Source organism: Zeus faber, assembly GCF_960531495.2.
Source record: "Zeus faber genome assembly, chromosome: 6".
Taxonomy (NCBI): Eukaryota; Metazoa; Chordata; class Actinopteri; order Zeiformes; family Zeidae; genus Zeus; species Zeus faber.
Genome location: NC_137201.1, coordinates 20,865,203 through 20,892,949, shown reverse-complemented (window position 1 = coordinate 20,892,949; position 27,747 = coordinate 20,865,203). Strand labels below are relative to the sequence as shown.

The following is a 27,747-nucleotide window of genomic DNA, read 5'->3' as shown; positions in this document are numbered from 1 at the left end:
CTGGAAGACACACATGATCAAATAAGCAAAACGAGCCAGATCTGCTGTTCGACTAGCGAGCATCACTTATAGTTTGAATGTGTCAACGCGTTTTGTTGACAGCTAATTCCACACTATCCCACGCCTCTCTCGACACCCTCCCCCACTCCCTCTCGCTCTCACGAGCTCCCCTTTCTACCTCTTCCTCCCCCACTCTCTCTCTCTCTCTCTCTCTCTCTCTCTCTTTATAGGTAGACAATTAATCAGGGCGTTGTTGGCCGGATGGCACATGCTCGCTGCTGTTGCTGTGCTCAGCAGAAAGGTAAAATAAATAAAAAGCGGCGCTGGCCCTCTAATCCGCCACGCGAGCAGATGGATGGCTGGCCCGACAGCTCTGATGTCTGCCGCTGGAAGGACAATGTCCCCATTCAGAGCATTATCACGCTAGAGATCAGGTTGTCTTTCAAGAGGGGAAGGTTAATGTCAAACGGTTACTGTTCCTGAAGGGGCATGGCCATGTGGTGAACACCAAACACTGATAGCTAACAGAAAATGTCAATATACAGCATCAGTAGTGGCATAGTAAATGCATAAACGCAAACACTTTCAAGCCGATCTGTCCAATGGACGACAAACCTTTCCAAGGAGCGGGTCGCGAGTGTATGACATAAAGCTGTCTGAATGCGAGTGCTCAGCGTTCGTCATGCACATGTGCATTCGCCCTCTTCTTAGATACCCATCTGACCAGAGTAACTCAGGGCAGGTTCCTATACTCCACAAACACCTTTTGATGCCTGACGAGCTGTGACAATACAATACTCCAGTAACTCATTGAACATCTAAGCCACCATCCCATCCGTATGGCATGATACAGTGGAAGAGCATTTAACCACCATAACCATTTAGGAGCAGCATACAGGGACAAACACCAGTCGGAGAGCTGGTGCCTGGTCCGGGCAACGTGAGCTCATTAATCGCATCACATATTCACGCCTGCGGAAGAAATAGAATGGAAAAAAGGGTAAATAACGGGGCCGACAATAATGTTGCCCAGATACCCTGGGCAACTAGATTTGGCCCATTTGTCTATCTTGTGCCGTTCGGTTTCCCTGTTTTCAGCCACTTTTCATTTGTTAAAAAAAAAAAAAAAGAGCACAGCATACCTCCTTATGTTTGGTAACAGCTAAAATACTTCATACCTGACAGAGGGTTGAGAAAACGCGGGCCCAAATTATGAAGACAAAGAATTATCTGGAATGATTGGAATACTTTCATTTGAGACCGCTGTGCAATTAAAGCAGTGTCTCCAAAATGAGGTCCTTGAATGCTAATATGCAGATCATGACTGCTGTGAAACGCAATTAATGGATTCCTGATTTAATTAGTGAGCTGTGATGAAGCAGTTATTGTGAGCTCATGCAGTCCAGCACTCTCCGTTTTGCTCCACCTCAGCGTAAAGCCCTCCTCGAGGAAGTGAAGTTAGTGCATTTATTTTGAAATATCATTTAAAAGCTGGAAAGGGAGAGACTTTGTTCCATACCAACTGTGACTTTGTTTCAGTGCATCGTGGTTTGCCCTCATCTTTGCTCCAAGGCAGACTCTTTCTGTTCTTGAAAGTTAACCTTCCATTGATTTGGGTTTTTTTCCCTCGGTCACTTTAGGTGGTGGGGATATTTGAATGACTATTGTATGAATGATAAATATCCATATGTACAGTTTATTGATTGCGACTAGCTGCGCTGCTTTATCAAATTCACCACGGCTGCCTTTCACTTTTTGCACATCCCATCAATCAGGGCATTTTTGCAGGGAAAGGTGTACCATGCCACCGACAATGGAAACAACATATAGAGGAGCACATGCATAACGCAAATACATTCAATGGCTGTTTCCTATAAAGTACCACCTAAGAAAAGTGTAAAATATGGGATTTTTATTTTTATTTTTTTTACTAAATAGTCTTACAGATCACCACACCACAGTTGTGGGGCTGGCACCCCACAAATAGTTTGTTGTCATTAAATCATTGCTGTGCGGCAAGGTTGGAAAGATAATTGGAGTCAGGTACCTGAGACGACCCAGAGATCACCTGAGTCAGTGTGATGTCACTCTGCACTAAAACAAAGTCCTTCTGTGTCTGGGGAGGGGGGGTGGGGGTCAAAGGATTAGCAAAGAGCTTATTGTTTGGGGTGAGTCAGACCAAGCGCTATATGCAGAGGACACAGCACGTCTTTGTTTTTCTTTTATGTGTAAACAGATGGGTGCCAAGGGAGCAGGCTGAAAAATGTGAGACTCCACAATTCCCTGTAGAACTGCTGCATCCCAGCAGGTATAAACTGACACTGGGATTTGGGGGGAAAACAGGTTTTGGTACGGTAGAAAAACAAGTTCCTTCTCAAATTCCATTTGTAGTGCAGGTAGAAGTGAGGAGAGGGAATTTTGAGGATGCAAATTAGGCATTTGTAAATCCATAAAACCTCTTTTCATCCCAGCTGTAGTTGTATAAATATTTTGCATCCAGTTGACTGAACTACAATGTGTTCCAAGGACATACATGATTGCTGCGGGAAAAAATGTCATAAACACAATGTAAAATATCCTTTGGGTAATTGTGTCCTTTTACAATACGAATCGAATCATCCCCGCCAGCTTAGGGGCAGAGGGGTATTAAATATGTAAATGATTCCGTCGAACTCGATTTGGCTGGCACATTTGTGACATTGTGAGTGGGCCCCTCCCGGGTGCACAGCAACTACCTGCTCCCTGTTCACGCACGTGGCTGCCTCAGTTTAACGGCTGTGCAGATGGTTTTCCATAAATGATGTCCCCGCCGGATATTGCCGAGCAGCTGATTAAATAGCTGGGCCCCGTGAGCGTTCAATGGGGCGTCTGGCGCAGGAGAGCTTTACCCTCCTCGCCCTCTAGGGGATTCCCTCGAATCCCACTTTTGGTGAAAGACAATAACGTCTAGACTCGGATGAATGAAAGCCGCACAGTCGAGAACCTTTGCGACTCGCCCGACGTTGCTTGTTACCGTTGAAGGCTTTGCTGAAGACCGGACGAAAGTGTCGGCTGGATCAACGCGGGGCCCTTCCCAAGAGCTTCCAGGTGATTACGAGTTAAACGTCACCATTATTTAATATAGAAGACATTAGCACCGTTAGAGAATGTCCAATATTGACTGTTTGGATCCTAGTTTGATTTGCTATCTCCCTAACTATGGTATAGGCACTAAATCTTACCCAGCAATAAGAAATTCTCAAATTGAGGTCCCGGGGACAAAATCGCATCGATGGGGTCCGTGGCCTAATGCGTATCAAGTTGAGGGTCCTTTGTACCTTTGAAACCGCAGTAGGCATGCCCGAAATGGCATGACTTTTCCTCAACTTTCGGACCAGATGACCAGGCATTATTGAGAGATACCAATCGAGCCGATGTCGACTGAAGCCGCGCTGTAATATAATGAATTAGGGCACACCTGACCTTCAGCGCCCTTAACCACCGACTGCGGTACAGACTCGTGTATCGCCTTCCACCGTTCAATCTTTCGCCCAACCCCCCCCCCCTTGCCATTATAACGGCGCTCACGGATACACGGAGATGGTTACGGCTTCTGACAGTCCTGTCTCTTGTTCCTTCTTGAATCTCACACTTCACAGAGCCCCACAGTAGGTGCAGACTCTTTGCTCTCGCCTGGTCTTCCTGACAAGCCGTCAGAATGCGTAACAGCCAAAGACTTCTGCTTCGACTCCATTTTTCACTGATCTCACAGAGAGCTTTCACGGTGGCCCCGGCCCAGTTTGGCATGAAAGCGTTTTTTTTTCAATTTCAATTTTTTTTTTCTTCCCCGACCCCTCTGTTTTTGTGCCATACGTATCACCTGTACCCACACTTCAACGCTTAAACAGAACTGTAAAGGAATATTTAAATAGTAAAATATCATTTTTAATTATTTCCTGATATCGTAGACATGGAGACAGAGATAGAGATCAAAATGGTTTTTTTAGGGTCTGTGTGTCTGGGATGTGTCGGCCATTGGGTGTGAAATCCCGCTTTTTTTTAAACGTAGTCGTCGAGGACAGAGCTCCAACCAATGACGATGTCTGTGGCCACTGTCTCCCCCTCTTTCTCTCTCTCTCTCTCTCTCTCTCTCTCTCTCTCTCTCTCTCTCTCTCTCTCTCTCCCTCTCTCACTTTCTCTCGCTTTCTCTCGCACTCTCTGCATCTATATATGTGTCTCTCTCCCCCTCACATGGTTGGACAGTCTCGCCATCACTGCGACCCCCCCTACACACACACACACACACACACACACACACACACACACACACACTCACTGTCTCTCTCTCCCCCTCTCTCTCTCTCTGCATCGATATACAGTATGTGTCGCTCTCCCTCTCACATGGATGGACAGTCTCTCCATCGCTGTGACCCCCCCCATACATGCACACACACACACACACACACACACACACACACACACACACACACACACACACGCAAGGTGCAACTGAGTCACTCGGATAGCCATGCACAGTCCTCGCTGCTCTCTTTAAATTCTGATAAATCACAGAGTTCTATTAGCTGTAGAGGCATTTCTTCGCTCTGTGTGGGAAAATAAGGTGGTATGACTTAGTGTGGAGGGTACAGACGCGGAAGGTGGTCAGCGCTGCTAAAAGACACCAATTAATCTCCCATGGCTCCTCGGGGGCAGAGACGCCACAGTGAATGGATTGGCATCGTATAGTTAAGTGACACGAGGGCGTAATTTGCCATGGATCACTGCACGACGATTGGGACCAACCATGAATAGAGAAGCAGCCACAAATTTGACGAGATTGCACTAGATTTTGATTGTACTCTTATTTGTAATAGTGATAATTCAATTTGGGGCGTTCATAGCTGCGCTGCTACTGTATACAATTTTAAATACACCTCGGCAGTGATTGGAGATTTGTATTCTTTGGATAAAACCTGAGTGTTGTCTTAACCCTCATGGCAATGAAACAGACAACAGACTGATCTTTGACATGATTTTATCACTGTTGAAAGATTTATCCACCTCCAATCTTTAGAAACATTGTGGTAGTAGTAGTAGTAGTGGTAGTGGACTAAACCTGAAAGACTGTAGTCACATCAGCTAGACTCTACAGCACTGTATCCACGTCTCACCAGTGTTTCTCATTCGTTTCGATGGAACTGTGTCCTATATCGCTTTATTTTCCTTATCTCGAGCTAAATAACAGCCCCTTCACCTTCTGCCTCACAATGTGACTCAGTGATTTCCCTCGGCTGAGACGTCTCCTCACCACCGGCGGCCGTCAGACCGCCAGACACTCTGATGCCTCGACAACATGTTACTGGATGATGCTTTTTTCCCCGGCAGATGGCCTTTTGCTTGGAGCTACAGCGATGTCGCTGGGATGGAACAGGAGGAATACCGAGCAGCCATGAATTTGTCTCGACTGCTAGCGTACAAAGGCGTCCGCAGGGCTTTTATAATTCCTTGCCTGAGTTCCCTGAGAATTTGAAACGTACTCCTGGTTGTGACTGTCACAAATAAACCAGACTGGTTTCCCTTTCCAGGGCCAGACGCTAAGGTTTAGAAGTGGTGGCCAAGTTGGCAACCCTGCATTAGCTGTTGGTTGCTAAGACTAAGAAAATAGTTGCAGATTTTTTTTGGTTTATAATTGAGTGATAATTATCCTTTATAATAATAATAATCCATATTTCAATATATCAAGATAACTCATTGTTATCACCGTCATCATAGTTTCTGAAGAGATAGTATACAGTATACAGAGATATACTGTGGTTATTTATTTATTTTTTTCATATGAAAAGTTCTCGACCATGGCGCAACCAGAACGCACGGCGTGGTTGGCAATGGCAAAGTCTGGTTGCCCAGGGCAACTAGGAAACTGTGATTGTCAGGCACTGCTTTCCCTAGCTTTGTTGTGGCCTCAGCTGTTCTGGGAAGTCAAAGTGAGTCTCGGGAGTTTCACTGCGATAACATCCTGACAGAGCTCCGAAGAGAAGGGGAGTGGACCAGTAAATGAAGTAATTGCTCATTATAATGAACGCATCATCGTTGTCTTCCAGGGCCAGCTGGCCGTTGTTACTAACTGCCAGATTTTTTTATTTTTTATTGCGCATGTGTGTATATGTTTGTGTGTGTGCTGTAGGTACAGATTGCGTGCATGTACTGAGTATTCAGGTGCTCCGCTCGACGCCATGGCCATTACACTATTTTAAACGCTACGCCAAAGGAAATGGGGCAGAGGCACACACTCATCACAATATAGACACACGCACACGCACACACACACACACTTATGCTTTGGTTGGGTTGTTCGACACAGTCGCACCTTACTCACCTATCTTGCTGTCCCTGGAGCTCAGGCGTTATCGCTGGCACTGTGTCGCTTGACATGAGGCTCCAGCAGGACGATGAATACCAAATAAGCCGGTGGAAACACATCCAGCGCTCACCCAGGTGAAAGAGTCACCCTCGCACTTATCTCAAACATCTGAACAGGAGTGACTTCCGCTTAGCGTCGCCTCGGTGGGTTTTGGTAAGAGCCGATCTGATCTGATCTTTAACCCCGCAGATCAAACAGCGATCTGGAAGCTCCAAAATCTTCTTCAGCATCCGGGGTGAATTGGCCTCATTTTTTTCAACGCTGAGCAGCACTGACGTTAAATGTGATGTGTCAGAGCACCTGAGCTCAAAGTGTGCAGTGGTGCACTCGATATGCATGTGCACACACAAACACACACACACACACGCACAGAGGCAGATACGCACCACACACAGATAAAGAGACGGATAGACACATAAACGTACACACCAGGGTACAGATTGTTGTTATTTAATCCTTTGTGATCCTCTCATATTCACATAGTTTCACATACACACACACACACACACACACACACACACACACACACACACACACACACACACACACACACACACACACACACACAGAAACACAAACACACACCTACATGCACAGCAACGCACTCTCTTCTCCCGGAAGAGTACTGAGTACCGGTGCACAGGGCCGTGCAGTGATGCACAGTCAGGGTTACGTGCACGGAGCACCACACTCACTGCCTGGGAATTATCCCCCCCGGGTGACCACCAGCCCTGACAGGCTCCGCCGCAGCCCTGTGTAGACAGGACGGAGCTGATGGCCATTGTTGTGCACCGGTGGTTCACACCACACCAATAACACTGAGATTTACACAGAGAAACAGGAAGCAAAGTCCTGCTACTGGCACTGAATCAACAATCAGCACGCATGTTGTCCGAGCTCCACTCACTAACGTATTTTTGAAATGTAATGGAGTCAAATTTGAAAGTCTCCAAAAATGGATATACTCTTGTTTAGAACAGATACAGTATTTGCACTGGACAAAAGTATATTCACATGTGACTTCCATCTCCACAAAAAAAGGAATCGATGGTCTTTTTAAACATTCGAGATTGGACCAAATCTCAAAGCTCAAAACTGTGAAGATGAACAAGATAAAAAATAAAAATCTTGAATCTTGAAGATGGACAGTAGTTACATGATGAAAGAGAACCTAAAAGTCATTGCCAGAGAGGAAGAGAAATGGAGAGAGAAATAACGGTTAAGACGGCCACATGCTGCCTTGCTGACATGCTGACGCTTCTCCTTACACATCAGGCTGAATGAGGTTCGCTGCATTCAATCCACATACCCTGTTCGCAGAAATGAGGGGGAGACCGAACACAGGAGGAGTTCTAATCTTTCCGAGAACTATTGAAATGCAATTATTTTCCCGGCTCCGTGTCACTGTGACGTTCTTTTTTTATACAACAATGCCCACGGAAACGGAATTCATCTCAAGCGTTCCAATTTTGTGGGCATTAACGTATAAATGGCTTAAACCTACAAATTGTACTCATAGACTTGCTGAGATCATCAGTATTATTTATATGGTCCAAAATTCACGTGGCCATCACAGACAATTATAGTGGCAGTTTGTGAATAAAAGGTTAATTGTGGCTCACACACCATGGAAATCAGGAGGTTGGTTGTTGTCAAGGGCTAGGCAATATTGGTAAAATGAAATATATATATAAATATAGAGCTAGAGCAGTCTACAAAGTTCTGAAAATTGCATTACTTCACTGTAATGCAGCCTTAACCACAAGACAATATTTATTCTCAAATCACAATATGAGTAATATATCAAAATATTGCCCATTGTCATCTTGGGGTGGGTAGCTTACGTTTTAGCCCAAAGTTTCACTGTGATTTAAGCTGCGGTTTATCCTGTGGCATTTCTCTGTCACTGCGATCTGAATATATAAACGCCACATCCACGATTCATGGTCATTTACTTCCCCGCATACCTTCCCCAGGCCTCCGACGCCCACGACATTTGGGCAGGCCGCGTCGCGCTTCACTAGGCCCAGATACGAACGCTGCATGCAGACGCATGAAAAGTTAATTAAGATGTACAATAAAGCGAGCGGGTTTGTTTTGTCTGTCGCGCCGAGGCGACGGACACAGCGGGGGGCCGGTGCGTTCCACGCTGCGCTGTGACTATGTTGACTCAGGCGCGTGTCTGAACTATGCAGGGCTGAGAAAACAGAGACATGAAGGGTGGATGGGGGGGTTAGACACGCAGAGCCGAGTCACAGACACTATTGTGTCAAGGTTTGCAGGGAATTACTGAGGGGAAGGAGAGAGCTGCATGCATGCGGAGGGGGAGCTAAGAGAAGGTGTTGCTTGTTTGAAAGTCGGAGAGAGGGAGTGTGAGAGGGGGATGGAGGGGGCGGAGGGTGTCAGAAGACAGGAAGAATTTCCTCCGACGGAACACCCTGTCCTCTCTGTTTAATTCTCTTGTGCTTGAAAAGTGGGGAATTTTTTTTCTTTTACGAGGGAGCTCAGGTAAATGCTGGGATGCGTTTCAGCTCAGATAAGGCTGACGACCCCCCCGGGTCATTTTTGGAGAGTTACTGTCAATGCTTTTTAAACAGCACCCCTTTTGAAACATCTGCCTGACTGACTGCTGCAGAACTGCTCCAGGACTTTTCTGTTGTGACTGCTTTTTTTTCTCACTTGTACAGTAGCCTCTCCGAGAGTAATGGGTGGGTTTAAGTGACCAGTTTACCAGTTTCATGAAGGAGATTTCATGACCCCCGAGTTTCAGTGTGTAAAGAACGACTCCCCTGCAGGTCCCTGGACCCCAGGGGGCTTCAGAGGTTGATGTACCGAGGGTGGAGGATGAAGAGAAGCGACCCGCCTTACTCCAGGAGGGTTGAGATCCAGCGCATGTACCAATGCTACACGTCCGGCCAGACGACGCTGCCCGCTGCCTCCCTGCTCAGGTTCCTGCACCGGGAGCAGTTGGAGGCCTCGGCCGATGAAGAGCTAGTGGAGAGCTTGATTGACAGATATGAGATTGAGCAGAGTGGTGAGTGAAGGGAGAGCTAAACTAGCGAGAGACACTTAAGATTTTAACATACATAAGGGATTTAGAGACCTACAGTATAGGATATACAGTAATTTCATCAATTTTATCCACCTTCCATTGTTTCATGTATATTTGTTTTTATGCTCTGTTACGGCTGTTTCAAGCATTGATGCTGTCTTTTCATACAGCGTGTAAATGTCATGTTGGTTAGGGGTGGGACAAAATATCGATACTGTAATATATTGTGATATGCATACATCTTGCGATATGTTGCGCTGGCGCGAAATATCTCTATTTTTCTTAAAACATGCTGGCGCTCTAAACTAGTGGTGTAACGGAACGTAGTTGATCCATAATTCGTACAGGTCGCCTCCCCACAGTTCGGCATGCATATGAACCACGGATTAACTGCAAAATTTAACCATCGCAGTGAAATGCAGTTTTACTGCGGCTGTTACTTTTAACTGTTACTTTTACTTTTTTTTACTTTAAGTTATAATTTGTGCTATGTTGCTGCTACTTTACGAAATGTCCAGAATGAGCTCTAGATACAGCCAATGTCGCCGGACTCATCTGTGCGTCCCCCATATTGGAGCGGTCAAGAGCTGTTAGTATGGTGGCCCTGAGAGCTCAACGCTCCTCAACTTAAGAAAAAACAAATGAAAATAGATAAAACACAAGCAAATTACAAAAAACACAACCACATTAACGGAAAACACAAACGCGTGAACAGAAAACACATCCGCAAAGCCAGATTACAGAAGTGAGCCACACCGGATGCAATATCTGCAATAAAATATATTAAACTAAATTATTTCCTGTCTGTAATTATCCTCCATCTGCTTCCTCCGTGCAATTAATAAATAGAAAAAACAACCTTTATCATAATCTACAGTTTTTATTTGAGCCATTGAAGTTCGATGGTACAGCAAAAAAACAGCTTCTACTGGCTCTGTGACAGTGTGTGTGAAGTTTGCGAAGGATTCAAATGAACAACTGAGATGAAAGTGGAGTTGTCACTCCACTTGCAGATTAACACTCGGTCTTGGACAGTGTTAATCTGCAACTTCTCAAACTGTAATACCACTCTTCACTCTTCATTCTTTAATCATCAAGAACTGCTGCAATAACTCTGTTCTGTGGACGACCTGTAGCCTGACAAGAAGACAGTTTTTTGTTACACAGAACCATCACCAATCCTCCTCTTTGGAGAACCATCTTACCATGTTTTGGTCTATAAACAACTAATCGTCATTACTCCAAGAGTGGGAGAATCACCACAGGTGAGACAAATAAACATAGAACCAAACAACATGTACATGGAAAATCATAAACAAAGAAACATCGGACGACAACATGTATTAACAAAACAGAGTCAATTAAGTCCAGGAAAACTGGAACAGAAATTCAGAACGTGGCCTCTTCCTGTGAAAGCTATGGCAGCTAATGAGGGAGAAAAGGAGAGGGATGTAATCAGTAAGGTGTTTGGAGGTGTGTTCAAAGCAGGTGCTGGTGATGTGTGCCTGTGATGAGTCTGCCTGTGTGTGTGTGTCTGGACGTTCGTGCGTGCAGATGTGTGTGTGTGTGTGTGTGTGTGTGTGTGTGTGTGTGTGTGTGTCCACTGGTGAGTGCACGGGACTCATCCCAAATGGTTCTGGTGTATAAGGTCGGAATTATATCGTTGCACTTCCAAGCAGTGGCAAAGGCCCCGCAGCCACCCCTGAGTCCCGCAGCCGTATAGACACTCCACTGACGCAGGGAAGCCCCGAGCACCCTGCCGTACAGCCACAGAAGACCCCCCCAGCCCCCAGGGAAGGCCGGATCCCGTGGAGCAACACCCACACACAGCCTTGAGGAGCATAAACCAGAGCCAGAAAGCGCGAGGAAACCCTGCACATAGGAGGTGAAGCACGCCAGGGCAGGAGCGGGAGGGGCAAGATCGCATCCGCTTGCCACATCCCTCCCCACATAGATCGCACCCGAACCGTCCTGCAAACCATAGGCCTATTGTGTGATGTATGTAGTGAGTTGGAGTTCTGGCACTGGGTGAGGTAGGCGAAGCACAACCAGATCAATGCAGGGTCGCAGAAGGACGGGCGGCGGCAATGCGGAACCCCACCCCGGATCGATCGTGCCCCAGCGCCGCAGCGCCGCAGCGCCGCAGCGCCCCACCCCCCCAAGCACGTACCTGGAGGCACCTAACCCACAGCGACCAGCCAAAGGTGTGGAGCAACTCGCTATGAGAAACAGGACATGGATTGTCTGGGAGTGGTCTTTAATCCAAGTCAAAAACATTGTTGACACTAAGTGTTATGGTTTGTAACGACAAATAAAAACTTGAAACATTGGACGAGCATCCCGGCTGATGCCTTGGGCCCAGTGCGCTGCAATGTGTTCCACTCCATCACAGATAGCAAAGCATGGGATGCTACAATACAAATAGAAACCAGGCTGTTGGGTGCTGTTGAACAGAAATCCTCTCTTTTTACCCGGCAGTGAAGAAAATTCGTACAGTTGTTTTGCATTACACGCTTCCGCCATGTGTGTGGACACACTGCTGATAACTGACAAAACATGAATTCCAAATGAGTGCCTTTGCGATGAAAGGGATTCTAATGCCGACTGAGCGTGATCAACAACAGGGCATCTTCTTGTCTCTCCCCGGAAGCCAGAGAAAGTAGGGCCATGACCTTCGAGGGATTCCTCAGGTACATGGAGTCCAAGGACTGCTGTGTGTTCGACCAGTCCCACACCAGCGTGTACCAGGACATGACCCAGCCACTCTGCAGTTACTTCATTTCCTCATCACACAACACCTACCTGACCGGAGACCAGCTGGTGGGCAAGAGCCACCTGGACGCATACGTCAGGTAACTTCACCACGTGGGAAACCACAGCACGAACATTTCCCCAAAGCAAAACTAATTTCCCTTGATGACAACAACTAATGATATTGTTTAGAGTTAGTCTTTGCTGAAATTATGATTATGTTTCCCATGAGAAAACTGCACAAAAACATAACCAATGTTATAACATGGATGAAGGTAGATACAAATTAGAGTGCGGTTGGGCACAACTCCCACAAAACACAATTGTTGGGCAAAGTTTCAACAACGCAGGAGGCTTTCAGCACATTGGACCTGGTAATGTTTCAATAAAGCTTCAAATTAATGATTTGAAAAAAACTCTGGTATTAAAATTCGTAATGTAATGAAAAAGAAAATAATTTTAAAATAGCTGCAAACATGGACGGTTCCAAGGCTAAGGATTTTAATAAAAAAAATAAAATAAAATAAAAAGATTCTGGGTTGATCATTTCTAAAACATATTGTCAAAAGCACTCGCTTGAATTGTGATTGTAAATACTTTTATGAACGGTTATTGGTTAATGGCAAACTGGTTGTTTATTTCTACTGTTGAAACCTCTTATCTGGAGGTAATACACGTCATGTCTTCCCGTCCTCTGGATTCTTTGACCCGGTCGTACTCTGGGACGGAGTGAAATCAACTCGATCAACTCCCTTTACAGGGCAATGGAGGTCCTGTGGGCCCAGGCTGCTGATGGCAGCAGTAGTCGTGTCCTTTTTCTCTCTCTAAGAAAGTGCTGATCTCTCCCCTGTCTGCGGGTGCTGCGAAGCCCTCTAACCTGGTGGCCTGGCGCTGTGGTTTATTTAGCTAATGGAAGGATCATTAAGAGGGTGATGGCAACAGGGAGACGGAGACTTGGTAGACCCAGGCCGGAGGATACACTGCATTCTGCCCAAATTATAGATATGACAAGATAGTATGTGAGCGTTTTTTTAGTATGCATGAAACTATGGTATGCAAAAAGGACCAGGATTGTGAAATATTGAAGTGTGGAAACCATACAACGCTGGATGATAGTAGGCATATGTAGTATGTAGTACGTTTGGATGCTGCAAGGGAGTTTGTGAAGGGATGTTGTAGTCTTTATTGGACGGCTGATTAATCATTGATTGTATTGACAGCATGTGCCTCACAATTTATATTTAAGAAGGTGTTTTGAATTCGATGTCCATCTATGTTTTCAGTTTGGTTCAGTTCAATCCGTAAAAAAATTAATAGACTAAAGGGCTATTGCTTCTGAAATGTAAAACACCAAAACATTATTACAAAAACAAAGCCAAAACAAACTGTTTATATAAAGCATATTTACATATTTATACAGCGAGCGGTATCATTTCAATACAGAAGAAGGTTTCGGTTCCTGGCAGCTGCACTGCACTACACTGAACTGAATGTACTGTACATGCCGACTTCGAGTGCAACAGATAATTCAGTTAGTTGAAGTCATAGACGAATCAAGTGCCTTCACAATATTTGTTTAATGTAAAGAAGGTGTGGCCTCAGCAGTAAGACTATTCTTGTTGAACAGTGTGCATGCGTGTGTGTGTGCGTGCGTGCGTGCGTGCGTGCGTGCGTGCGTGCGTATGCTATATATTCTCCAGTTTGCTGAAGTGTGTGTTGTGTGGTTTTTTTGGGGGTGGGGACATGCACATGCACAGTGCTCTGAGGAAAGGCTGCCGCTGTTTGGAGATTGACTGCTGGGACGGGCCCGACTCGGAGCCCATGGTTTACCACGGTTACACCCTGACGACCAAGATCCTGTTCAGAGACGTTATCAGCACCGTGGAGCAGCACGCCTTCGAGGTAACAGCCTCAAGTAGCGCCACGGGCGTCTAATTCGGCGCCGGTACAAGTCCCTTTTTGCCTGCAGGACCTCCTGTCGTGCCACATTTGCTCCAATTAATCACACTCCGAATAGCGAGGTTGTGCCCTGAAGGCTCTCTTTGATTCAGGCAGCCGAGGCGACTCCCTTTAATGTTTCTTCAGAAACCCAGAGAGCCGGCGCTCCTGAGGAGAATGAGACTGTGGCTTATTAATGAAAACATCGGTTATGTTCCCTCTGACCCTGAGTGGGAGGGAGCTGGTGGAGAAAATGAATGAATATTGTAGCGTATTATTGTATAATGGTGTCGTATGATTGTAGCGTGCTGATGCATCCTTGAGAAAGACGCTAAACCCCGGGCGCCTCTGCATGGCAGCCCCCTGCTCCTAGATACTCAGTTATGGGTAAATGCAGAGAAATTGTAAATTTCCCTGTTGTGGGACTAATAAAGGTATATACATTTTATTTATTTATTTTTATTTTATTATTATTATTATTATTATTTTAATAAATAAAATAAATGAATGAATGAATGAATGAATGAATGAATGAATGAATGAATGAATGGGCTGACGATCCAGTATTGAGAGGCAATCTGCAGCTGACTGCAGCACACCGGGGGCAATTGCCCCATGCGATTTAAAAGATGCGGATGCCGATCACACAAAATATGTTCTCGGTTCAAAAAAAAATAATACCGTTTTTCCTTTGCGGTGTTTTATTTTTATTTTTTCCAGGTGTCTCCTTACCCAGTCATCCTGTCATTGGAGAACCACTGTTCCCAGGAGCAGCAGGAGGTTATTGCCCAGTACCTCATCTCCATTCTGGGAGAGAAACTCTTGAAAACCCAGTTGGACCTGCCCACCTCTGGAGAACTCCCCAGCCCAAATGTAAGAAGCTTGATTCACTTTGGATTCTGTGTAACGTGTCAGTACAGTTAATGCAGACTTGGTTAGAAGAAGATAAACAAAAAACTTTACTTTCTCGCCTCTCGCAGTTCAGATAACAAGTGGGAGTCTGGAAATAAAGACCCTGTTTTATGTTGGTGCTGCCGGTGAAGTCGGAGAGTTGATAGCGCAGAGGCCTTCATCTTCGGTCGTACCGATGAGGAAGAGGAAGGAAGTCAGACTGCTTTAGTCGGCACACGGGGCCTCGTTAGTCCCTTTCTGAAGCAGTTTTCGCAGTAGACGTGGGTCCCTGCCTTCCCTCCGCTGGGGAACGGGGACTGATAGACTCCCGCACTTAAGATGCCGTTCCATCTCCAAGAGACTTGCAAAAGAAAGGTCAGCGCTGTCCCCGGGAAACGTCTGATCGCGCGAGGGTGCATTGACATTGAAGTCCATTTTGGGACCGCCGTTCGAGGTCGTGATTTTGGATCTCTCACATCCTCGCGCTCCGGCCGCTGACCATGAGATTCGAGCCTGAATACAACGGAGAGGTTTAAAGGGACGGATCGCCCTGTTTGTGAATTAATGCCTTCTGCCTCGGCGGGATTTCATCTGTACCGCTGAGTTCTACATTTTCGGAGCATACTGTGGAGAAAAGTTAATTTTTGTTTCATCCTGAGTGTGCATGAATAATGATTTTTTTTCTCTCTCTTCATATCAATTTTTCATCTTCATGGCTCAAGAGTCTGGGATTAAAATGGAGCCTCGGCGATAATGGCTTCATCCTGACTCGTAACCCCCGAGCTACTTGCACGTTTAATCAATTTTCACAAGGTGCCGTTATGGTCTTACTGCTTTGCAGTGCATAGTTTTATAAGTCGGGGCCTACGGGCTCTGCACAATGGCCATCATAAAAATCAAAACTGTCGATTAGCACGCAATCCATTACCAGGAAACGGCTCATCAAAGCCATCAAAGACAGGATAGAAAGATGGAAGCCGCGGTCGTGTCGTCCCCTCTTTTTCGTCGTCCAACATTGTTACACCATTAGCATGTGTTATCATTGCTCAGAGAGTTATTACTCAGTTCCACCCTATTTAATGCTGTAAACAAGGAGGTAATCCTCTTTCAAGCCTTCCAGGACGCCATAAATAATGACTGCACAGCGTCAGCGCAGCCTCCACTCAGGCTGCCCACACTGTATCATCTTGTGAAATCACACCAAGAAATGAAAGAGTCTGGCGCCAAAAGAAGCCTCCAAAGTTATAATTTTCAACGTGGAAGTTATAATTTCCAATGTGAATAATATGCAAGTGCAAGTTTCTCAGCGGGGGATTGATGCCGCGCGGAACACTATAGGTTGTGACCGTGGAACTATTTTCCATTTGCATCCCCGGCCGTGGCTGGACGGACGCCAGGCTCGCTGATTTCCAAGCGGCCGCTCGATGGACCGACCGCAGTGTTTTCGCTGCCACATCGCCGCTTATTCATGGAGGGGAGCAGCCAAATGAGGAGCTTAGAGGAATGATGCTGCTGAGAAACGTAACGGCGCTTGTGCCCTGTTCTTTTTCAGCCAGCCTAAACATAGCAGCGCTGTCGACACGCATGAGCACATCGCTGATTTGTTCAATGAAGGAAAAGCGTCATTCTGACAAATCAGAATGGTCCGGTTTAAAGCCAAGGAAAGGTTTTGATGTTTTGGTTTTTTTTTACCGGCTTTTAGGCCACTGATAAATAGGAATAATTCAGTGAAGTCCTGTTGGGCGTTTGCTGACTGGGGCAACCGAGGCAAGGGGGGTGTGCGTGTGTGTGTGTGTGTGTGTGTTGTATTTGTGGGTTTCGTTCTAAACATAAGTTTGTACAGTATCTTGTGTGTATATCTGTATGACTTTGTTGTGTGTGCGTGTGTTCAAAATATATATATGAATGACTTTATTGTGTGTATATGCGTTGTGTTGTGTTGTGTGTGTGCGTGTGTGCGTGCGTGCGTGCGTGTGTGCGTGCGTGTCCATGCATGTTTGCACGCACCCATGCATTCATGTGTCTGTGCGTGTGCTGTGCATGAGGATTAATAGGACCTCGTGTGCAAGATCCTCATAAAGAACAAAAAGCTGGGACCTCAGAGTGAGGCCGGCAGAGAGGGAGAGGAGAGCGAAGATGAGGAGGAGGAAGATGAGGAGGATGAGGAGGATGAGGAGGAGGATGACGAGGACGATGAACCTCCGGTTAAATCAAAGTTCTGGTCCCCGAGAAAAAGAGAAAAGCCAAAGGAAAAAGTAAGTCAGGGAGCCCAGAGCGAGATTAAAGCAGAGATGCCGCGACGGAGAAGTGGAGGGTGGGGCGGAGAGGAAGTAGGTTTGACACGAGGTCTAGATCAGAAGCGTCGCACCATGCGCTGAATGTTTGGCTTCACGCTTTCTCTCTCTCTCTCTCTCTCTCTCTCTCTCTCTCTCTTTCTCTCTCTCTCTCTCTCTCTCTCTCTCCTCGACGTGACACTAGAAGGTGGTGGTGGCCGAGGTTCTCTCCGACCTAGTGGTCTACACAAGGTCTGTGAGGTTCATCAGCTTCGGCCATTCCAGAGACAACCAAGCCCCCTACGAGAACACCTCCATCGGCGAGAAGAAGGCGCACAAGCTGGCCAAAGCCTCGGGTGAGCGGGACGGGTTTCGTCCTCCGAGTTGTAATTCTTTTCCGCGGCGATCCGGGAAATAGCGTTTGCCTTGGCTCGAGCTTTCATTTTTCAAAAGCGAGTGGCTTCAGAATCGTCTTAAATTGATCCGGTAAGTTGTTTTTAACCTCGGGCAACTGCCGTGCACCGGGGCAATCGCACTTGCAGAGGTGGTGGCGGTGACATGATCACACAGCTTAGCAGATGAGTTTGCTTATCTGAGAATATATAAAAGAGATAAGGATAATGGAAAATGCCAACACTTCAATGATTTTTGTTGACAGATCCAAGTGTTAGAGCTCATGCAATTCAGCATCGAACATTTTGAACATTTGTGATTGTTTTAGCGATTTAGTCTTACTTTGCTGTTTATCAGCGGCAGACATTACTATTATTAAAGATGTCTGAGCCATCGTACCCAAACTTAGATCCCAACGGCCACGTGTCTGGTTTTTTTTTCAATGGAATCTTGCGGCGCTTTATTGCCAGATTCACTTCGCACGCGCTGCTGAAAATGCTGACTTTTCCAAATTTTCCCGCCAATGCTTGTGTCAGACCAAATGAGCCTCTAGCGGCCAAACCTCTGGGTCCATTTCATTTTGGATTAATGGGGTTTTCTTGTTTGAACGCACAACTTTTTCATTTATACCAGACAAAAAAGCGCTGAGTCTCATGAGAACGTTGTCTCTTCAAACTGTCACCGTTACAACCGAGAGACTGGAGACAAATAAGTAGCTGTGAGAAACAAGCTCCATCTGGGCAGCAGGAAAAGGACAGATCTCTTATTCTCATCACTCAGCAACTTCAGCAGGAGCCTCTCTGTCATGATTGTATTTACGACCTGACTGAAGCTTGATTCCAGACAACAACACACGACGACAAGATATTCCTGCTCGGGAATTATATCCCTTATGTGAGCTAGTTGTATGCGTTTGGCATCATATAATAATCATTGCATATGCATCTGGATGTAGTAATTACTGTGACCTTAAACTACGGAGTAGAGCTGTAACGCCTCTTCCAGTCGTTACAGCTCATTTCTGTGTATGTAGTTGGAAACAGCATTAGGTTCTACTCTCCTGTGGTAGAGCAGCATAACTTTGAGAACCTTTACACGAGCCCAGGTAGGAGCTTGAGTCGGAAATGTTGATCGTGTCACTGTCAATCATCTATTTGTCCTCTCATTAATGAAGACTTAAGTGGAAGTAATCTGTCCACCGGCTGCTCTGGTTCCTTCTCCAAGGCCCAGAGTTTCTCCGACACAAATAGAAGAAGATGAACAGCGGCAGGCGGTCCTGATCCGGATTGATCAGGGGTCTCTCAGGTTATTGGTTCCGATTCCAGACTGGCAGAGAACACCATTTAAAGCATCGTCGCTCTTGCTGCCTTTAGCTTTAATTGTGCTTTGTTGATTACATTACATCCCAAACAGTATACTTTTGCTCTTAGATATTCCTCATGAGGATGCCTTCATCACACTATCAGTGATTTGGAAAGGTTTCCTTGTCATTTGGAATTCTTCCACAGCGGCAAAGGCGCCAAACTGTGTGGATCCCTGAAGTAGAATAATCAGTGTCCCAGAAAGTGCAAACATTGGCTTTTGTTTTCCTTCTCCCAAGGCCCGGAGTTCGCTCAACACAACCAGAGATTCCTCAGTCGGATTTACCCGGCGGGCGCCAGGATCTCCTCCTCCAACTACAACCCCCAGAAGTTCTGGAACGTGGGGTCTCAGCTCGGTAGGAAACGCACATTGGGGTTGGTTGAAAATGTGCTACGTAAAACCAAACGTGGTGCAAAAACCAAGGCCCGCTGCAAAAACCCTGAACGGAAATGTTTCCTCCAACCAAACAGCAGAGGGACCAGTCCCTGTTGAAGTTCTAACATAACGGTCATAAACCCAAAGCCTAACCCGCCGTGTTTTGTCCATTCTGCTGATCACACCAAACAATAGATTAATACATTTGCAAACTTGCTTTCGAGGCCGAAGCAATGCCGCATGTGGGATTGTACATACACTGTATTGTCCTGTATCCAGTGTTGTTATTGCAGCCTAACTGTGTCGGCATCTGTTTGGAAGTTTCCACATGTGTCTGTCTTCATATACAGTACATGTACATATACATACAATAATACACAGGATCTGATGTTAGATCCCTCGTGCTGGAAGCTGAACATAGAAGCCCAGTTCGGCCAAAAGATTCACACACTCGTGGCTCCGCTCAAGGAGAGAAGCTGAGGCAGTGGCGTCATAAATCCAGTGGTGACACCCACCACAAGCGCCATCGTGAGTATTTCACTGAGGTTATCGAGCTGGCACCCTCTTTACGCCAGGTTTTTTTTTTTTTCCGGGTCAGGTCCTACTCCAGCTCCACGATTCTCCAGATTGTTCACCAGATGAGCCAGCATCTCTTTGACTGATGGCCACACCATCTATTACCACAGTCACATCTAATTTGCGTTCATTCTGGGTATTTCAGCTCTAATTCAGACAGCCGTCGCCCCTGGGTTCTCAATCATCCCGAGCCCGCCCGTGGACTCAAAGCCGCTGCCAGACAGATCGTCCACCCGCCTCTCCACGAGCTCTTCCCTTGTCTCTCTCAGTCCGTCCCTTCCCTCAATCAAAAGCGGACTGACGTCCCTGATGAGCGGTGGGCAGACCATGTTTCTGTCCTTCAGCATGGAGTCTGGGGCTTCTCAGAGATTAATAGTGTCCACGCTGCAAAACCCACACGGGACAAGGACCCAGACACTTGAGTGGGAGGTCCTTGAGGGATCAGCGGCGTTTCAGGCCTCGTCGGCGATGCCAATTCCAGGCTGGCAGAGAACATCATTTTACGTATTTTATTTTATCACATCTGCCACCTTCTTTATCCTTACATACGGTATAGTTGTTCTTAGTTGACTGTGGTTAGTAAATGAAATGATATTCAGCACCAAATCTTTGAACCGTAGATCAGTGTTGTTCAGAACAAAGATTGAGATTCAGTTGGTGTATTGCATGGGGAGCGAGGAAGGACTTCCTGTCGACGACGATGTACAAGAGAAAGATGATATTTTAATCGCACACTTGGTTGTTTGGAAAGATTTCCTATGAGTTGGAACACCTCCGCGACGCGACGTAAACTCCTGTTAGACAGCCGGTCTGAGGCACTAAACCATGTGGTTCCCTCATGCAGAATAAACAAGGCCCCAGAGGGTATTAGTAAAGTGCAAAACAATCAATCCATGGTCCTGGCTTTGATTTTCAAAGCTACTTTCCCTACCGGGGTGTTTGCTCGTCTTTGCTCCTTTGCACCTGCTTTTCAATTCTTCACAAGGTTGCGCTGTGGTGTTTTGTTTGCAGTGGCACTCAACTTCCAGTCCCTGGGCTTGCCCATGGACCTTAACAGCGGCCGTTTCCAGGACAACGGTGGCTGCGGATACGTCCTGAAGCCGGCGGTGCTCATGTCCAGTCAGGGAAACTTTGATCCCTTATCCAGCCAGCACAGCACAAGGCCCACACAGCTGCTGCTCAAGGTACCACCCTGGACCTGACCTCTCCACACACCTCCACAAGGTGTTGGATGTCAAGTGTGTGTTCCTCTGTGTGTGTGTTCCTCTGTGAGTGTGTTGCTGTGTGGTAGCATGCACTGATAATGGATATCAGTGGCGGTCAACAAAAAAACTGTGCCCTTGTCATCCCACAGGTCGTCCAAAGGACAGAGTTATTGCAGCAGTTCTTGATGGTTAAGGAATGAATAAAGAGTGCAGAGTGCAGGTTGAGAAGTTGAACTCCACTTGCAGATGAACTCTGTCTTCGATGCAATGCACAAACAAATACTCTTTGTTGCAGGCACAGCATGCTGACAGCACAGGTTTAAAAAAAAATGAAAAGAAAAGATTATCGGTGGTGGTCAATCCGGTTTTCACCAGGTTTGAGCCCTTGTAACTAGTGCAACATATACATCCCAAATTGTATAAAAAGTAAATAAATACTTAATTAGCCGATTTGACCAAAAACAAAAACATGGTTTTTTTTTACTGTGGAAAAAAATGGCATATCTTTTTCAGGAATTAATTGAGAAAAAGTGTTGGCACGACCCCTCTCTGAAGATTGACCGCCACTGCTGTACATTCCCATGCATATGCATACGCCGCATAAAGTGTGTGTACTATAGCATTTAATGTAATGCATGTGCTTATGTGCATCCACCTCTTTCCTGCCGCCTTCCCGGCCGATGACCGTGAAATGACAATGATGCAAAACTCTCTGGGAGTATTTGAGTTTTTTGTGTAATTGTCTCCCTCGGAAAAATGAAGGTTGAAGGGGTGGAGGGAGAAGAAAGACACAGAGAAAGCTTACGGTGATGCAATGCGACCAGTCCCACAAAGGGTCGATTAGATATCCTCCCATTTTCTACCTTTTCATGTAGAAACACTGGCGCAGTCAGAAAATCAGCCGCACTGTAACCGCAGTGCAACCTCCTCTGATCTCCCCGCTGGACCCTGAGGAACGCTCTCACACAATAACTCTTATCAGCCCAATTAAAGAGATACCGCCCTTTGTTCTCTATGTATGACTATCTTGTACGGTGAAGACAAGCCACACAGGGGATTAGAAAGTCAAGGGGCGAATGGCCTGGCAGCAGATGAGCCCTTGTTTATCGTGATAACTTCAATAAATAAAACATGAATTATTAGATATACTGTTGAATACAAGCATGATTAACCACGCTGATGATCTTAGCCATCTCCACTATGGAGACTCCCACCACGCTGTCTGGGGCTTGAAACACTGGCCCATTTATCTAGGTCACTGCTATCCGTCACAATCTTTCCCAAATGAGCCAACTGGGAAAAAAAAAAGTTAAAAGAGAGAGAGGGAGAGAGGGAGAGAGAGAGGGAGAGAGAGAGAGAGACAGAGAGAGAGAGAGAGAAAGAGAGAGAGCTTCACAAAACTCCTGATGGGCTATGATAGGTGGAAAAAAAAAATCAGTAGGACGGGTTCACTACCAGTAGCATCTGTCTAGGTTTATTTTTATCTGCCATCAAAGAGTGTCAATAGCAATGAGGTGGGTATGAACCCCATCTCTTTTTTTTTTTTTTTAAGGATAACAACCCAGGAGCTTGGACCTTGTTGTGAGGACTTTGGAAGCTTTGTTGGGTTTTTTTTTTTCAAAAGGTCCTTATAACAAGATATTAGCTTGTCTGTTCCCTCTGGTTGAGCAAATCTCAAACCTTCCCTTTCTAATATTCATCCATGGTACCCCCACCCCCCCACACCGTGCATGAAAAATGAATCCGCTGCCCTGTGTTGTCGAGCGGATGAGCCTGACCTTTATTAACATCCTCACTTGGGCTTCTCGCTCAATTCAGGATATATGCAAAAGATATGCTCCAAAATTACCTGAGTTCTCAACTCAATGGGAATCAAACCCCATGAATACAGTAAGATTCAGCATTCTCACTTACAGATGCAGTAGGTAGGCTTTGGTTTTCAGTCATTACACAGTAAATTATTCATCCGCTTCGGAAAAACAATACTTCCCCCCCCAGCCTCCAAAGGCCTCTTTTGCATAAAACCGACAACTAAGCGATGATCCGTTTTCCATGTAACAAATGCTCACAAAATGACAAATTTATGTCCTGAAAAGCGTGTAGTAGCAGCAAACAGGCGACGTAGCCTGTGTGAAGCACACCCAGAGTTGTGCAGTGGTAGAAGTTTGGGAGAAGGGATGGAGAGTAAGTCCAGGGTGGACGCTGGAAGGCGTGTCCGGATAAGCGCGGCAGGTGTGTGTTTGATCCGGGGAACGGGGAGAGCTCAGCGTGCTCATGCCACGGCCCGCCCTCACCTCCCCTCTTCCGCTCTCCCTCCTCTCGTCCTTCCGCCGCTACAGGTGATCAGCGGCTCCAATCTGCCCCTCCCGAGGAGCGGCAAGGCCCTGGACCCCTTCGTCAGAGTGGAGATCCACGGGGTGAAGTCGGACTCGTGCAGAAGAAACACGGACGTGGTGAAAAACAACTGTAAGTGCAGCCGCGAAAACTCGGCGACACACCGACGCGGCGGAGGGGGCGTGGGAACGCAGGGACTCGGGGGCCAGGGGCTCGCCATCCTCGGGCTGAAGTCACGCCGAGAACCCGCCGACATAGAACCGGATCGAGGACAACAAAAAAGGGAAGAGAAAATCGAATCAAAATAAAGGCTTGATGTGGACCCCGCTGCCCCATGTCAACAGCACAGAGCGAGAGGGGGAAGGAGAGGAAGATGAAGACGATCCAATCAATCTGTCTTAAACAACCCACATAGAAAAAACACCACTGCTGCAAAAAACCCGAACAAATATGGATGCCTATGCATTGGTGAGATTCTAATGTCGATTTTATAGCACAGTGAGTCATAATCCAGTCAAAGATTCAGGCAAAAAGAGGATTCCGGCAATTTGATGTGTTTGAATTCCTAATTGGAAGAGGGTTAGTCTAGCCTTTGAACCGCAGTAAAGGCTTTCACGTTCATGTTGAAAGACCAATGGGAAGAGAAAAGTGCATTCATTTCGGCAGCATCACGTGTGTTCTGCACCGTGAATTAATTTCCCTTTGCACTCTGAGATGAAATGTCTTGATTTACATGAATCCGACGTGGAAGGGGGCGCCATTCATTTGAGGTCCACACATCCAAAACGCAGGGATTTGGTAGTCACTTTGACACTCCAGCGGAGCCCCGCCGCTCCTCGACGTGGACAGAAGACACGAGAGGAGAAAAAGAGAGAATAAGAGCAGCACAGAGCGTACGAGGGACACAAGCAAAACTACGAGCCATAGATGGGGCGCAAGGAAGACTTTTGGAATTCAGCACCTGAGTTTAAAGTGTAAACTCTGCAGAGGATGGAATTAATTGTTACCACAACTTTTATCTGTTCTAATGTTATTTCTTATGAAGCTGTTTTATGAATATTATTCATTTTATAATTATTTTGTTATTGGTAGCAGCAGTAGTCTTCGACTAACACTAGCACTCAGTACTATTAGTAGTACTCCTACTTGTACTGGTAGTCGTACTAGTAACATTTCTATTGTTTCTTCCCTGACAGCACCTAGTCCTCATTGGGAAGCCTCCATGAACTTCACGGTCAGTGTACCGGAGTAGTAGTACTAGAGGTAGTTGTACTTGTAGTAGTAGTAGTACTAGTAGTAGTGTTTCTACTGTTTCTTTCATGACGGTGCTGAGTCTTCACTGGGAAGCCTCCATGAACTTCATGGTCAGTGTACCAGAGTAGGGGTACTAGGAGTAGTAGTAATAGTAGTACTAATAGTAGTAGTAGAACTAGCAGTGGTAGTAGTATTTCTACTGTTTCCTCCATGACAGCGCTGAGTCCTCACTGGGAAGCCTCCATGAACTTCACGGTCAGCGTTCCTGAGCTTTGCCTGGTGCGCTTTTCGGTGCGGGACCAGACTGGAGTACTGAACAGTGACTTCGTGGCCCAGTACACGCTACCCTTCAGCAGCATGAAGAAAGGTGAGAAACACTCTGGTACCAGGGCCCACCTCTAGGTCTGCGGGGCTCTGCAGGGATCATAAGCCGATTCGGGTCCATCCTGAACTGTCTTTTATGTTGGGGACTGTGGCAGATCCGCCTGCCGCACGCCACCCGGGTGGTGTTTTCAGGGCCCTCCAGCACAGAAACACAGACGATGGGGTTGGAAACACTCCAGTTTATTGGAGAGTGGGCTAGGTGGAACAAGCCCGGAGCAGATGTACAGCATGTCATGGCAAGGGCTCCTTTCCTGTGTGTGTGGGGATGGGGGTTTTACCTGTTTCCCATTAGACCAACCAACGAGCAACAGGCGTATAGCCACACGGATCCTGGACCCCAATTACCTAGACCCAGGACAGGTGTGGCTGCTCTAACCACACCTTCCCCACACAAAAGAGAGATTTCTCACAGGGGTCTTTTTTTTTTTTAATAATAAAGATATTAGAACATTAAACAAAGTCTCAATTTATGCACAAGTGAGAAGATTTAATCAAAAATTTTAAGTGCAGTGTCAATCATTGCACAATATCCCAACATCAAAGACAACGCACCACGTGGGAACCTGGAACCACGACCAAAAACCTCTTAAAGATACAACTTACAGTACAATTAGAACTGAGACAGTGATTGCACCAAGCACACATAGACATATATATATAAATATATATATATTAAATACAGACACACAAACACACAAACACACGTGCGCAAGTTGGAATATATGCAGCTGTGCGTCGCTGTGTTTTATGTAAAACTCCTCCTTTCTTCTGATTCCCACAGGGTACCGCTGGGTTCCCCTTCGGTCCCGGGAGGGAACCAGTCTGGATCCAGCCTCCCTTTTCGTCTACGTCTGGTTTTCCTAAAACAGCTTCCTCTCATTGGGCTCACGCAACATGAAGGCACCTCAACGCAGCCGTAGAGGGGGAAAAAAGTAATTTAAACATCCGATTTTTCTCATATATAAATACCAGTTTTATTGTCAGAAAATAGACGCGCCATTTTTCCACTGACTAAGAAAAGAGCTAAAGCTTTCAGCAGGACTCAAAGAACAGAACCACAGTAGATCCTTCATATTAAATTAAACACTGGTCGCTTGACACGCTAATATATCTGAATTAATTATTGATGATAAAACAACAGGCTCAGTACTGACATGAGGGCTGCTAATAAGAGAACAATACAGGGCCAATCGATCATTCAAAACGATCATGGAAATTATAACAGGCTTCCATTAGGGCTGGGTAAAATAAATTAAATCAGTCCGATACAGCTCAAGTCTGTTCATTTTCTAATAAATGAATATTAATGAATGTTATTAAACGAATATCAAATATTTTGTTTCTCTGTTTGACTGAATTTTTTTTAACTCCCAATACTTTTTGTGAAACTGAAATTGTCATTGGCAGCAATTGTCATCATGGATCAAATGTCACCATTGATATAGAATCGTCTCGTAAGCCATCTCAACATCGGACCGAATAGAAGCGCGACCGTTGTATCAAAATCAGATCGATACCCAGCCCTAGCTCCTCCAGCCGCCGTCATGGGTGGAGGAATGTAAAAAGCGTTCACAGTGGTTTTCGACCATCGCAGCAGAGCCAGCGCGGGAAAGTCTGTTTCTACACGCGCCCCGACCGCGTGAAAGGTATTCACGTGTGTGTGTGTGTGTGTGTGTGTGTGTGTGTGTGTGTGTGTGTGTGTGTGTGTGTGTGTGTGTGTGTGTGTGTGTGTGTGTGTGTCTGAGCGGTATTGACGGCTGAGGAACGGGATGGATTGAGGTGTTGAGGAGTGTTTCGGCCCCTCGGGCCTGAGGCAGCGTTGTGGTGTCGCTCACACTTTGTCTTCGTGCGTCCTCCGTCCAGGTCCGTCGGTGTCGAGGGCGTTGGACTCGCCCCGGGGGCCACGGCGCACCACGTCCCTCCGAGTTCCGCAGGTCCACATCCAGCACCGATTACTCACCTTAATTGCGAAAAATAATTATACTTTAAAAGTGGAAACCATCAGATCGTCTGTGTTGGTCTCGGGATTCCATTCCAAAGTGTCTTCTTGGGGATACGATTTAATCCGAGAGTGCTGTTCTTCTTTTGCGAATGTTCATCCATATCCAGTTTAGTGATCACAACTCGCTGCGTTGATCATCAAAAGTCACTGTGGCTCCCTTCCACTTCTCACATGTGCGATCCCTGCATTCTTGCCGGGAACGGCGGACCCCGCCACTAACAATGGGAACAGCAAAGAGTCGCAGATATATACATTATATGATACAAATACATTGAATGGCCGTTTCCTATAAAGTGCCAGCTAAAAAAATATCAAATATGGGATATTTTTTACAAAATAATCTTAGATTACCACATTAAATACTTTAGTTAAATTTCTACATCATCCATCACCAGTGTTACTCTAAACCTGATCGACAAATGCCCTTCACTCGGGGAAACAGTCAAGAGGGAAAAAAAACAGTCACAGTGAATGGTCTCTTTTGAGTCTCACTTCATCTTCGTTTTGTAACATCATCCAAAACAGTCCAAATGTGCAGTACACTACTGTGTCCTCAG

At 46.1% G+C, this 27,747-nt stretch overlaps 2 protein-coding genes across 2 annotated transcripts in view; one reads left to right on the top strand and one right to left on the bottom strand.

Moving 5' to 3' along the window:
• Positions 1–351: 351 nt before the first annotated feature.
• Positions 352–26,060, top strand: LOC307231992 (1-phosphatidylinositol 4,5-bisphosphate phosphodiesterase zeta-1-like; the record flags this gene model as incomplete). Its single annotated transcript, XM_080002873.1, has 12 exons — positions 352–434; positions 9,196–9,434; positions 12,103–12,304; positions 13,961–14,105; positions 14,862–15,014; positions 17,087–17,140; positions 17,511–17,661; positions 19,299–19,415; positions 21,023–21,195; positions 23,556–23,682; positions 25,022–25,171; positions 25,970–26,060. The coding sequence occupies 12 exons, from the start codon at positions 352–354 to the stop codon at positions 26,050–26,052; spliced, it is 1,677 nt and encodes a 558-aa protein (XP_079858999.1). The 3' UTR covers positions 26,053–26,060.
• pik3c2g (phosphatidylinositol-4-phosphate 3-kinase catalytic subunit type 2 gamma) overlaps positions 25,509–27,747 on the bottom strand; it is an 18,010-nt gene continuing 15,771 nt past the window's right edge. Inside the window, exon 34 of the mRNA XM_080003138.1 lies at positions 25,509–27,405. The gene's annotated coding sequence lies outside the window, so the exon portion shown is untranslated. The remainder of the gene's footprint in view (positions 27,406–27,747) is intronic.